General features: G+C 46.1%; 1 protein-coding gene across 1 annotated transcript in view; it reads right to left on the reverse strand.

The window, feature by feature from the left end:
- The window catches only part of SCARA5 (scavenger receptor class A member 5), a 122,120-nt gene that overhangs the window by 89,589 nt on the left and 17,800 nt on the right, over positions 1–14,731 (reverse strand). The window contains exon 3 of the mRNA XM_036241938.1: positions 523–651. Within this exon, the coding sequence (XP_036097831.1) occupies positions 523–651 (129 nt within the window). The remainder of the gene's footprint in view (positions 1–522; positions 652–14,731) is intronic.

Consider the following 14,731-nt stretch of genomic DNA (forward strand, 5'->3'; position numbering starts at 1 on the left):
AAACTGGGGAGAGGAGCCCACCTGAACTGGGGCAAACCCATCCCACCCCCAGGAATAGCAAAAGGGCAGCAGGCTGACCATGACCCTGATTAGGCTCAGCAGCAAAGTCTCTCATGACTACGTTCATCACGTCTCAGGACAAGGGGCCCAGCCTGCTCTGTGCCAACCGCAGCACAGAGCTCCAGGGAGGCCCAGTGTCATGAGTGTCAGACAACAATTCAGGGAAAGTCAGAAGACACTCGGAGCAACCGGGTCTCTGTTCCTGGACTCAGAGATTTCCCAAGCCCAAAGAGCCCCTGCCAACAACTCATCCCAAAGGAAACAGGCGATGCTGCTAACAGTGTGCCTGGCCGGAAAGACCAGCCAACTTCCCTTTTGTGGTCTCCATGGAGAGAAGGGCAGTACTCAGGCTCTGTGGGGATGAAGGGCAGAAGCTCCAGCTCTCCAGTTCCTCTCTGCTCGCACTTCCCAAGTAGCTCCTTCCACATTCTTAACGGCCAGGACAGAAGAGGATGCTCTCACCTGCTAAGATGAAGATGCCCACGAGAATCAGGAAGACCAGCAGGTAGAGCCCGAGGACAGCATGCTTCAGGGCCGACAGGGAGCCCAGCTGGGTGCAGCAGCCGCCCGTCCGTCGTTTGTGGCATGGGCCTAAACCATAAGGGTAAGAAGAGGAGGAAAAGGAAAAAGACACGTGAAAACCTCATAAGCTCTCTCTCCTTGGTCCCACTTCTCCCTGGTGCACGGAGATGTTCGTACAAGCCGCTCATACATCTGTGACACCGCTGCACCGATTAGGAGCTTTTCAGAACCATCACAAGCTTTTCAGCTTCTAGCTTTCTCCCCACCCTCTGCACTTTTATACAGTTGTATTATTTTTTTAAATTACAGCTTACATTCAATACTGTTTTGTATTCGTTTCAGGTGTACAGCATAGTGGTCAGACAATCGTACACTTCACAAAGCGCTCCCCAATATCTCCAGTGCCCACCTGGCACCGTGCGTAGTTATTACAACATTATTGACTATGTTCCCTATGCCGCACTTTACATCCCTGTGACTACTCTGTAACTACCAATTTGTACTTCTTTTTTTTTTTTTTATCCTCACCTGAGGACATTTTTCCATTTTTTGTTCAGATAGAGCAGGAGGGAGAGAGAGGAAGAGAGAGAGAGAAAGAAACATCGTTGTGAAGGGACACATCGAGTGGCTGCCACCCGCATGACCAACCAGGGCCGGGGACAAACTGCAACCAAGGTACATGCCCTTAGCGGGAACCGAACCCGGGTCTCTCTGTACCGCAGGCCGACACTCTAACCGCTGAGCCAAACCGGCCAGGGCCCAATTTGTACTTCTTAATCTCTTCACCTCTTTCACCCCGTCCTTCAACACCCCCCGGCTCTGGTGACCATCAGTCTGCTCTATGTATCTATGAGTCTGTTTCCGTTTGGTTTGCTGCCTTATTTTGTCCGTTAGAGTCCCGTGTAAGTGAAATCATATGGCCACCCTCTGCGCTCTTGAACAAGACAGATAGGCATGTTCACCCTCGCAGCACCCCTCCTGGGGGCATTCCAAGTAGCAGAGAAAGCTCAGATAGGCTGGAATATGTGTCCCTTACAAAACATCATTGTCCCTTGTGATCAGGAGAATATGGAGAGAATTTAAACAGGAGTTGCAAACTCCAACTTCTGCAGTGGCCAGGAAGGGATGGAATGAGCCAAGTGGGCCAGTTTGGCCCAGGGAAACCAACAGCCCATGGCCCCGTCTGCAAGAGGCTGCAGTGTAGGGATGAGGGTTGGCTATTGCCAGATTTTCAAGACAAGCCAGAAATGATTTAGAGAAATCTCCCTGTTTTAAAGTGTTAACAGCTAATTTAAAACAACAACAAACAAGACAAAAAAGCAAAAGAACACTAGGGAGTATAAACCAAACACATCAACATGCTGGATCTGACCACTGGTTTGCAACCTTGGGTTTAGATTTACAAGAAAACATAGTAACTTCATTCTGTGAAACTACACAAGGCTCCCCAGCTGCTGGCCCCCATGGAACAGCAAAATGTCAGCGCTCTACTGGATCTTACATATAGTTCAGTCCAAGCCCTTAAGCAGTACAGATGGAGGATGTTAGATGTTAGGGGTAAACTGTAGGTGAGACCCAGGTGCTCTGACTTCTGGCCATCTCTCTGCTGGACTTCTTTGAGTCGCCCGTCTCTGAGCCAGGCGGAGGCCAGGACGCTCACTTCACCTGCTATGTGACTGACAGTGGGAAGGAAGGAATGGATGCTCACCCACCTTGGTCCCCAGCAGGGCAGGGCAGAAGCATTGGAGGGTGTTTTTCAAAATATGCATGACCTTATTATGCTTATTCTCAAAGTTAACACCTGGAGTGTGTTGCACCTGGGGGACGGTGTGGGAACAGAGAAAGGTTGACATGCAGATGTTGAAATAACTGATGTTCAGAAGATGTTTTTAAGCATGGTGTGATGTTTATAATTCGTTGGCAACTCTGGGTCTTCAAGGGCAGTACTTGGTGGGCTACTTATTATCTCTGAGGTGTCACTAGCACCTCTGTGGCCTTCAGGAGGTTTGGTGACCATGCAGGACATGGTGGTGACTACATTGGAGCCCTGAATCCCCAGAGGTATTAAGTGAGGAACATTTTCCCACTAATTCACCCCATTTTATTGAAAACACTGCTGTTAAAACAACTAAGTGGAAAACTATCACATGATATTTCCATAAAACATTGAGTATGATTTGGAGCAAGTGAAGAGATACAAATTCTCGTCAACCCTTAAAATATGAACAGTTTTTGAAGAGTTAACTGGATTTTCCACTAAGACTTGCACAGAGTACATCTTTCTATCTCACTCTAAATCTTCACGGCCAGAATTTTTCATCCCTTTCCACACACTAGGATCTATACAACCTGGTTTGCTCCTAAATATGTAGGCTTCTTGTATCATTTCATCTTTTTTTTGTTATGAGAGATGCTGGCTGTCTGGTTGCAACATATTAAAGTCTGTTTCCTTTGAGAGTCGGAATGGCAGGCATGACATTGAATAGTACACAACTATGAGTTACCATGGTCATGATGGCTGTCCCAGCTCTCCTGCCCCAACCCAGCTTCCCCGCTGGATGATGATGAGAATGATGGCAGAGCAACTGCTGGGATGGGTCGGAAGATACCCATGCTGAAATGTATTATTCGTATGTTTTCCCCATCGGTCTGAGCTTCTCCATTCATTGGCTTTCTTTGACCCTCTCCTTACTTCCTTGGGAGATTTAATGAAGTTAAACTAAATTCCGCTAACCGTTCCAGTTCCAGAGGAATCTTGTTTTTCTGGTTCGATATAACAAGAACTCATTCTCTCTCTCAAAAAATGTCGAAATGCTTCTTTGCATGGTACATTTTTACGAAGGCACAAGGCACTGTAATTTGCCTGAATCTGAGGCAGTCCATTTAGTAAATTGAATGTTAATAAGGGTTAAGTGCAAACAATATACATTCACAGCGTGACTACATCACAGTTTATATAGTGCCTGATGAGTGCTCATTGTCATTTCGCTTGAAATTTCTTACCTTGTGGAGGAAAACAAAAAAGTAAGGCCCTCTTCCTTCCTCTAAGAATAGAAGCCAGTCACTAGAGGAAGGTCTCTTTATTTTTCTTTAATCCCACTAATTAGAATACCATGCTTGTATTCGAAGTCTACACTGACTTCCAATCTTGGCAGAACAGGAAGAGGGAAATCACACAGCCCACAACACTGCTAACTCGAATCTTGCCTGCGTCCTCTGCATGTGGGTTGCCAGCTCACTGTGAGAGTGGAGCAAACTGCAACTCTAGGTTTATTCCCTCCTAAAAAGAGCCCTGGCTGGTTTTGCTCAGTGGTTAGAGCATTGGCCTTGGACCAGAGAGTCCCGAGTTTGGTTCCGGTCAAGGGCATGTACCTCGATTGTGGTTCGTCCCCAACCCTGAAGTCAGGGTCCTACGGGAGGCAACCAGTCAATGTCTTTCTCTCATACCAATATTTCTCTCTTCCTCTCTCTCTCCCTCCCATCCCCTCACTCTATCTGAAGATAAATACAAAAATATTCTCAGGTGAGGATTAAAAAATAAAAGAGCACTTCCCTTCCCCTCTACCTGAGGCTTCAGTTTAATAGAAAGTACCCTCTGGTGACTGGTCCCTTCATCAACTAACACACACGACTTAGACCTTCCTCTGGGAGAGCTTAGTTCTTTTAGCAAGACTCGGTTACTTTGTCGTACATTATACAAAATCTATTTTAAATAGGACATAATAATAATATGCCTGGCCGGTGTGGCTCAGTGGTTGACCACTGACCCATGCACCAAGAGCTCACTGGTTCGATTCCCGGTCAGGGCACATGCCCAGGTTGTGGGCCCAATCCCCAGTGGGGGGCATGCAGGAGGCGGACAATCGATGTTATGTCTCATTGATGTTTCTATCTCTTTCTCCCTCTCCCTTCCTCTTTCTAAAAATCAATAAAGAAAAAAAAATTAAATAGGACATAATAAGGGTTTCAAATGGAGATTTTCCACAAATCTCTAGACAAGCAAAACATACAAGGTTTTGGTAAGATGGCTAGAGAACAAGACTGTAAAGGAAAGAAGATAATTGAAGAGAAAGACAAGTTACTAAGTCTGCACAAAACAGAGCTATTGGGTCTTTAATTTAACATGGCAGCAGCATGTTAGCTGGGTAAACCATTCACATTATTTAAGCTGAGTGGAAGACAAAAAACACTCCAAAATGATACCATCAGTAAAGCCAGGGCAAAAGGTGTGCTCACTTGTTTTTTTGTTTTTAAAAAGAAAAAAGTTACAGAAATGAGCTCTAAAGCTATGAAAACACATGGAGGAAACTTAAATACATATTGCTAAGTAAAAGAAGTCAATCAGAAAAGGTTAGATAGTGTTCAAGTCCAACTATATGACATAGTGGAAGAGGCAAGACTGTGAAGGCAGCAATAAGACAGTGGTTGCCAGAGGTTGGGAGGGGGAGGGATAAACAGGTGGAGCACAGAGGACTTCAGTATAGTGAAATTATTCTGTATGATACTCTAACAAGGCATAGATGTCATTATACATTTGTCCAAACCCGTACCATATCCAACACCATGAGAGACTCCTTATGTAAACTATGGACTTTGCATGATAATGACATGTCAGTGTAGGTTCCTAAATTGTAACAAATATATTACTGTTGCCCAGCCAGTGTGGCTCAGTGGATTGACCGTCGTCCCATGGACTGAGAGGTCCTGGTTTGATTCCCAGTCAGGGTACATGCCAGGTTTCTGGCTCGTTCCCCAGTGTGGGACATCCAAGGGGCAGCTGATGGATGTTTCTCTCTCACATTGGTGTTTCTATCTCTGTAAAAAAATCGATAAAAATATATTTTTAAAAATATCACTGTGTTGAAATATGTTGATAGTGGGGGAGGCTGTGTGTGCGGCGGGGCATGGGGTATCTGGGGACTTCCTGCACTTTCTACCGATTTTGACGTAAACCTAAAACTGCCTTAAAAATAAAGTCTATTTGTTTTAAAGTAGAGAATTTGATCTCTATGGATTGTTAGTCTAATACTTTAACACGTGTTCATTGAACACCCACCACCTATTGCCCTACAGTGGAAGACAGCCTTCAAGGGCCCTGGATGACCCCTTGTGTAGCCTCCTGCATTGCACCAGGATTGGTTTGTGCGACCAATGAACTATGGCAGAAGAGATGGTGTGTCGCTTCAGAGATTGGACAAAAGACACTGCAGCTTCCTTTTGCTCACTCTTTCTCTTTCTTGGAACAGTTATTTGGAGGGAAGCCAGCTGCTGTGTCATGAACACCCTATGGAGAGGCTACATGATAAGGAGCAAGGCTTCAGCCAACAGCCATGTCAGTGAGCCTGGAAGCAGATGCTCCAGCCAAAGCAAGCCTTCAGATGACTCCACCCTGGCTGAGATCTTGACAGCTCTCTCCTGAGAGATGTTGAGCTGGAATTACCTAGCTAAGCTGCTCCCAGATTCCTGCCAGATTGTATTACACATAAATATATTTCTGAGCACAATGTTGATGTGAAAAAGAAAATAAACAAAATCTTAGTTTTCCTTGCACATCCATGGCTTCCTCGGACACTGGGTAAGACAATAAATGTTGTTTTAAGCTGCTTAGTTTGGGGATCATTTGTTACACGGCAATGGATAACTGATACACTTACATTAGACATTAGGAAATGCAAAGATAACAAGCCACATGCAGAAGAGACTTTGTCAGCGGTGTTCATTTGCAACTTCCCAGTGCCTAGACCAGTGCCTGGCACATAGTAGGCACTCAAAATATTTGTGGAACAAGAAATTAAAATATGGCCATTGCCCTTCAGAAGCTCACAACTAAGGGGAAGAGGACCTGTGAACAGGGAACTGTTGGGTGTGGATGACATATGTGTTTAAGAGAGACATGGCACAAGCGAAGTGTCACGTCGCAGAGGCAGTGATTCATTCTGTGTCGGGAGGTGGCCCCGGAGCTTGCACAGAGGAGGCAGCAACTCAGCAGGGCTCTGAAGGATTGTTCTTTCTAGATGGGCTGAATCCATTATCTTTCCTCTCCGGCGTCATCATCTGAGTCACAGCTATAAACTGAAAAACTGCGACTTTAAGAAGAAAACTATCTTCCTCCATGTGAGAACAGTTCTGGAGAAAATGCCAGACAAGGCTGTTAGTTATGGAACCTAGTTGTCTGTAGACTGGTCACACACAAGACCAGATCGAGGGAGAAAATGGCACAAAAAGACAAAACAAAAACAAAAACAAAAACAAAACTCTTCCAAGATGTAAGAGAATGAAGGGGAAGGTGTTTCTATCTTGCGGTGGCCTCCAGAAATGAGGGGGGGCCTCTCAGGAGATCAGAAAACCAAGAGAAGGGGGCTCGAGAGGCCTGAGAAGGCAAAGCCAGTGGCTCCAAGAAAGTAAATGGAAACTGAAAGAAAAACAACAACAGCAGAGTGAGCAGATCGAATCCCCAGTGCCAGGCTGGGGGATGCTGTTTATCTCAGCGCGGAGCACTGCTTCCTGGCGGGCTGGAAACTGTCAGATACGCGATGTTCCCACCTCCAGGCATCCCGTCAGCATCTGGCCTGTGCGGTCTGACCATGGCTCCACAGCCCTGGGCTATTGTTTTCTTTGTCACTCCACGTTTTGTAAAACTTGAATTTATTTGAGAAGGAAACTTGATAGCATCATCCTAAGTGGAAACTTAGTATCTTCTTATTACACATTAGTATAAATGCCTAACCATTAAAATAACAAATTTGCACCCATACATCACTTCACATCCTCTTGAGCATCACTGTATTGTATATAGTGAGAAACATTTGAGAAACATTAAAAGTAATTAAATCACAGCTCCATGACAAATGGCAAGAAAAAGTTGATGTGCTCCAAGGAGATTTTTTTTTTTTTTTTTTTTTTTAATGGAGAGAAGCTAAACCAAACTTTTTAGATGTTCAAGATTTAGAATACGCCGGGAGGTAGAACATGAAGGATTAAGTGCCACCGAAAGAACCACACCAGAACACTACACATCTTTAGCAGTAACTTCATTATTCACAACTGTCTATTTACATCTTCATCTGCCTCTGGGGAAGGGGGTGTCCCATTGATCTCTTCTCTCCTCATCAACCAGCACATAGCAGAACCACAATAACGTTCTTTGCAAGACCAAATACATATGTCAGGCATTTATTTTTGCTGCAAAGATATCTCTTACATTTGTCTTACACAAATAGTTGACACATTTTTGTTGGCTGTAAAAACATGTTTTATGCAAAATGTTGGTCTGAAAAAAAAATAAACAAAATCTTGGCTCTGCTTGCTCAGCTGTGACCTTGGACTGCCACTTAGAGCCCAAATAGGTGAAACCGTGGGAGCAAGTCATCAGAACTCAATCCACACTTGAATCCTGGGTGAGTAACATAATCACACGTGCAACTTTGTAGACATCTTGAGGCCTGAGCCCCACCCCCCGACCTTCTGCTTTCGATTCAATGATGAAATCCCTCATTGATGGCACAGAGGTACACAGTTCTGGGGTAAGGCATTTGTTATATCAAAAGAGAATGTGAAGACACGTTCTTGGAAAAATCTATGAAAAGTCTTGCTATTATTATCAAAGCTTGGTTTATTTTATTTTATTTTTTTTAATAGGACACATTCAAAATGGAGTTGTCTCAAACAATTTTATTTCTTCTCAGAGATTAAAATCGCAAAGGGTTCCTTTTAATCGTGGGAACAAGAGTAGTCCCTGAAGAGGTTTTGCTGAAATATTGCCTGCAGAGGGTGGACCGGAGGTGCTTGGGAGCAGAAATTAAAGATCAGAAAAGGAAAGTTCATCTGAAAACCACTCAACCCCAGACAGTGGAGCTGAGGATGAGTCAGGAGATACCCCCACCCCAATGCCAATGCCATGCTCAGGTGGGAAACTCTGGGTCCTAGATTCCCCAACACTCCCCCAGGGGCTCTAGCGTGGGGTTGGGGCCCTGTGGAGGTAGATTCAAAGCCTGCCTCTGTCACATATGAACTGTGAGACCATGAGCTATCCCCTTGGTTAATTCAGCCCTTCCTTGAAAACTTAATTTTTTAATGTCTTAATCTGTTTGAATTTATTTTCCTCCCACTAAAAAAAACAACAACTCACAAATTAAATCTGAGTGGGTATTTACTTATTTCCAAAGAACCTGGGTCTAGACAACATAAAAAACAGGATGCAATGATTCAACTGTCACCTAATTGAGTTTTACCAAGGACAGTCATTTTCCCTTTGTTCTCTTTGATCTCACAGCTGGTGAACAGCAGGTGGAGATAAGGTTTTATTTCTGGAAGGGACCACAAGAGCGCATCTCATCCAAGGATCTTCTGAAACGCTGAAGGCTGATTTCATTATCCTCACTCTGTTTACTCATCACTCACATTGTCCATTGTAAAAAGCAGCCCCAAATAACCTCTGTCTTTGAAGCTGCCATTCCTTTCTAGCTTTAATAGGAACCTCTGTTTATTCTCTCTCAATAAAAGGAAGAGGAGGGTGTGGGACAGGGACACTACAGATGACAGCTACCTACCCGCAGTTTCATCTGACCTGAATGTGGGAGGGTTCTGAACCACCCACTGGGTACAGCAAACACCAGTCATCTCTCCCTTGTTGGACCACAGATCTGAATCTTCCAGGCAGATGGCCTGGTGAGGGTACCAGACAAAGGATATGACAGTCTTCTGCAAGACTGGATGAGTCTGAGCCTTCTACATTCAGTTCTCAGAAAAGGAGAGGGGGTGGACGGAGGGATGGCCAGAGCTCATTCGTTTGAGATGTTATGATAACCTAAAACAGTTTCTCCTAGTACTTCTAGAGATATCTTATAATTTTGTAACTTCCTTGCAATATTTGTTATTTTCTCAACCCCTATCCATTTCCCAAGTTACTCTGCTGAACAATTATTGAAAACAATCGAGGGCTTGTGTGTTGATTTTCTGCAGGAGGAGGAAGGGACTCTGGGTGGTGTGCAGATTACACTGCAGTTCGGGCTGAAGGGGTAGAGAGACAGCCAAGGGGGAGGGGAGATGAGGGCAGTCAAGGTGAGCTGGCCCATCGCTGACACCTGGAAGGAAGGGAGTTTCCAGGAAGAAATGGGTCCTGGGGCTGGCAACACACTTGCCCAACACGGGCAGTGCCTGAATGGAAAGAAATGCTGTGTCAATGCAGAGAGACTCAAATAACAGCAGTCTAAGGGTTCTGCCTACATTCAGACCAAAAGACTACCTCCTGCAGAGTGGCCCTGGGTTCCTCTGAAAAAGATTCCCAGTTCCTCTCCTGGCCCCTTGTCAGAGGAAATACATCATCTAATGATGTGTTTGCAAGGTGGCAGCCAGGGCTCAGCTATTTCCATTTTTAAATCCTTCTCTTTCTAAGCCGTTAGTGCCACCCCCCTGCCTTCTCCCAGTGCACTTTGGTCTAATGAATTGGTCTATCCTCAGGGCAGGAATGGAGAAGTTTAATTCCCTCCACCCCTGCACTGTCTCACTTCCCCAACTTCTACCACCAACTGAGTTGGAAGAGCCATCTAGGTATCTGATTTTGAAGACAGGAAGTCTAAGATCCCAACCCATGCCACCTGGATGGAAATAAGTCAAAAGTGTCCCTGAAGCCTAGCGGCTCAGAAGCCTCTAGCTTAGTGGTCTTTGCACAGACACCAGAGCAGACTGAGCCACAGAAAGGATTTCCGTGTATCTGAGTGAAGACGATGGACCTCTGTCACCTGGTGGGCCTGGAACCAACAGTGATCATGTATGGAGCTTTGTTAAAAATTGTGACAATCAGGACTTCCGGTCAAGATGGCGGCGTAGGTAAACGCGGTATGGTGTCCTCCCACAACCACATCAAAGTTACAACTAAACTACAGAACAACCATCATTCAAAATCACCTAAAATCAAGCTGAATGGAAGTCCTACAACTACGGAATTAAAGCAGCAGCCACATCCAGACTGGTAGGAGGGGCGGAGGGGCGGAGGGGCGGAGGGGCGGAGGCGCGATGGGCTGGTCCCACACCCACGTGTGGCGGATAAAAATCAGGAGGACACCTCAGCTGGGAAGGTCCTCCCTGAGGACTGAGGGGTCCCCGTCCCACACTAGGTGCCCCGCTCAGGGTTCCAGTGCCAGGAAGAGAATCCCCATAACTTCTGGCTGGAAAAACCAGCAGGAACTGAGGCTCAGGGAGGCTGAGGTGGCTGGAGCCCCAGGCAGCTCCTTAAAGGGCCCGCGCACGGACTTATCGGACTCTCTCCCTCTAAGCTCGGAGGGGAGGCAGCTCGAGGGGCACCAGAGACATACAGGGAAGAACTGAGCTGTTTGGCACTGGAGCGAGGGCTGGAGAGAGGGCTTTCTCCGGGACAAACGTGCTGTCAGAGGCCTTTGTTCCTTTGGTGAGCCCTTCCCTGGGGCGGCAGACAGAAGCCTTATCTGGGACTCCAGCAACCTGGCTCATGCTGGTAGCCCCACCCTGGTGACTCCCTGAGGCCCCGCCCCACCCCACCCAATTTTCAGGCCCACCCAAGCTGTTGCCACTTGCTTAACCATAGGATTGGCCTGTCTTGGATCCTGCTTCAGGTTTTTACTAAATTCTTTCAAACGAGCAGCATCTGGTCTCAGCTAGCCCCATACCTCTCGTTAAGTAATACACTGAAACAAACACAGGGAGGCAGCCAAAATGAGGAGACAAAGAAACAGGTCCCAAATGAAAGAACAGAACAAAACCCCAAGAAAAGAGCTAAGCGAAATGGAGATAAGCAACCTAACAGATGCTGAGTTCAAAATACTGCTTATGAGTATGCTCAATGAACTTAGTGAGAACCTCAGTGAACTTAGGGAGGGCCTCAAGAGCATAAAAAAGGACCAGTCAGAAATCATAGATGCACAGTTAGAACTGAAGGAGGCATTAACTGAAATAAAGAATAATTTACACAGCTTCAATAATAGAGTACGTAAATCCAAGGAGCAAACCATCGATTTGGAATATAAGGAAGCAAAAAATGCCCAATCAGAACAGCAAAAAGAAAAAAGAATCCAAAAAAATGAGGAGAGTGTAAGGAGCCTCTGGGACAACTTCAAGCGTGCCAACAGTCGCATCTTGGGGGTGCCAGAAGGAGAAGAGCAAGAACAAGAAATCAAAAACTTGTTTGAAACAGTATTGGCAGAAAACTTTCCTAACTTGGTGAAGGAAACAGACATACAAGTCCAGGAAGCACACAGAGTCCCAAACAAGATGAACCCCAAGAGGTCCACACCAAGACACATCATCATCAAAATGCAAAAGGTTCAAGACAAAGAGAGAATCTTAAAAGCAGCAAGAGAAAGGCAGATAGTTACCCACAAGGGAGTTCCCATAAGGCTGTCAGCTTATTTCTCAAAAGAAAATTTGCAGGCCAGAAGGGAGTGGCAAGAAATATTCAGAGTGATGAAAAGCAAGAACCTACAACCAAGATTACTCTATCTTGCAAAGCTGTCATTTAGAATCGATGGCCATATAAAGACTTTCCCAGACAAGAAAAAGTTAAAGGAGTTAATCACCACCAAACCGTTATTATATGAAATGATGAAGGGTCTTATTGAAGAAAAAGATAAAATATATGAACAAACAAAATGGCAATGAATACATATCTATCGACAATGGAATCTACAAACAAAATGAACAGGCAGAACAGAAACATTCTCATAGATACAGAGAACATTTTGTTGGTTGCCAAATGGGAGGGGGTTTGGGGGAATGGGTGAAAAAGGTGAAGGGATTAAGAAGTACAAATTCATTGCTAGACTGACGAACCTCAAAGGGAAAGGGGTTGAGGGGTGGGAAGAAATAAACCAAAGAACTTATATGCATAATCAATGGACACAGACAATAGTGTGGGAAAAGGCGGGAGGGGGGCGGGAGTGGGAGGAGGGGGGTCAATGGGGGGAAAAATGTGGAATATCTGTAATACATTTTACATTCAACAATAAAGATTTTTTAAAAATTGTGACAATGATAATATAGCTAATAATAAGAAGAGAATTGCACCCATAAATCAACAGAAGTTCAGATTTGTTGAGGGTCAACTCCCAGAGGACAGGGTGTATGATTCATCTCTGGATCCCACAGGGCCTGGCATGTAGCAGGTGCTCATTTAACATCTGTTGGCGGTTTGTAGGTAAATGAGACTAATAACTAAATAACTAAACACAGATTGACAGGGCACTCCAAGGCATTGTTTAAGCTTTTGTAAAGACCACTTTTTCTGGCTTCTAGTTGGTGCTTCAACACCTTTGGGCCTTGCAGACCCTGGGGAGATGGGGAGACTGCCCCTCTCAGGCTCCCCAGATAATACAGGATTCTCCCTCTAAGCAAGCCTTTCACATGCAAAGCAACCAATCCAGAGCCCTCACCCCACCACCACCTCCTTCATCAGCTCTCACACTTTGGGCCATGATCTACCTGACCTAATCACCCCAGGGCCACCGGGTACCAGACAACTAGAGACTCTCACATTTTGGGCCATGATCTACCTGACCTAATCACCCCAGGGCCACCGGGTACCAGACAACTAGAGACAGCCCCTGCACACAGAAGTTACCCAAACTAGCCAATCTGCTAGTTATCCAAACTGCTTACGTGCCTCACCTGTTCCTTCCCGAGAAAACCACAATGAAAACTCTTGCCTATGGTTTCCCCTCACTCCCTTTGCCTCTGTGAGTAACAAACTATCTTCTCAGTGGCAGCCACCTCCTGATCTGTTGGCCTCACCATACCTAAGAAACAATAGAACCTCCTTTTCAAAACAGCTCCGGAATCTCCCGCAGTGCAACACATCAGCTGCCACTTCTCGAACCCATTCCGGCTGAGCACTGGGATCCGTTCGTTCTGAGTGCCACCACCCCCATGGACACAGTATTGTTACTCCTGTGTTCCGAGGACGAAGCGGAGCCCCGGAGAGCCGAGGTGGTTTGCCCAAGGCCAGGGGCGGAGCTGCGATTTCCAGCCCTGCAGGAAGGAGATGTGAGTCTAGAGAAGGGCTGGTGGTGTGATAACGGGAGAGTCGGGAAATGTCACAGGAGAGTTCAGCCATTCATCCAGCAGCCACTTTTTTTTTTTTAATCCTCACCCGAGACATTTTTCCATTTTCTGTTCATACAGAGTAGGAAGGAAAGAGAGGAAGAGAGAGAGAGAGGAACATTGATGTGAAAGGGACACATTGAGTGGCTGCCACCCGCATGACCCACCCAGGGCTGGGGACAAACCACAACCGAGGTATGTGCCCCCAGCGGGAACTGAACCCGGGTCTCTCTGGACCGCAGGCCGATGCTCTAACTGCTGAGCCAAACCGGCCAGGGCCAGCAGCCGCTTCTTGAGCGAGATGCAGTGTTATGAGTGCCACCTTCCAGACGCCATCTCTGCTGCCCATGCTGTGCCCCTGGGAAGGGCAGCTCCCTCTCCTTCAGGCCCCCAGCCCCAAGGCCAGTGACACATGCTAGTGTCCTGAAGCATGATGCTGCTCAGGACACAGCCATGGGGGAGAACCCATGGCTGTGGCTTTATCTCCGCATTACCCCGAGACAGGGACTGCAGCCAGAGAGCACGGGTAGGAAGCATCCTCCTCTTACCCACGATGCACCTTCCTATCCAGGTGCTGTTCCATTTCCGGGTTTCCTCTGGGGATGGAATTTGGCCAAAAACAGGCTCATCATCTTCTAGGATCTAGGCCCTAAACAAGACTTTGGAACTTTGAAAACTTATCTTAGAATAGAACATCGAGAATAACTATGTTTATGTTTCTGATCACAAAACAGAACTATCTTACAGGAGGGCCACTGGCACAAGGTGGGGGGAGGGCACACCCAGCAAGGCTCTTCTCAGCTCCACGCCCCTTCTTACCTTTAGTCTGTAAACTCCCTTCAGGCGATGATCCCCAATATAAACCTACATGAGTAAGCCAACTCCCCTGGACACCCTGGAAATGCTTAGAATACTTATGACATCACATCCCCATCGCAGGGGAGGCCAGGGCTGGGGGATGAAGTCCTACAGCTGAAGAGCATCCTGAGGTCCTAATGCACTGGAGGACAGAGATGCTGACATAAAACTCCCCCGGGAGGGGACAACAACATCAAGCTCACTTTTATTCAAAGACAAACTG

The sequence above is a fragment of the Molossus molossus genome, unplaced genomic scaffold (assembly GCF_014108415.1).
Source record: "Molossus molossus isolate mMolMol1 unplaced genomic scaffold, mMolMol1.p scaffold_m16_p_4, whole genome shotgun sequence".
NCBI lineage: Eukaryota > Metazoa > Chordata > Mammalia > Chiroptera > Molossidae > Molossus > Molossus molossus.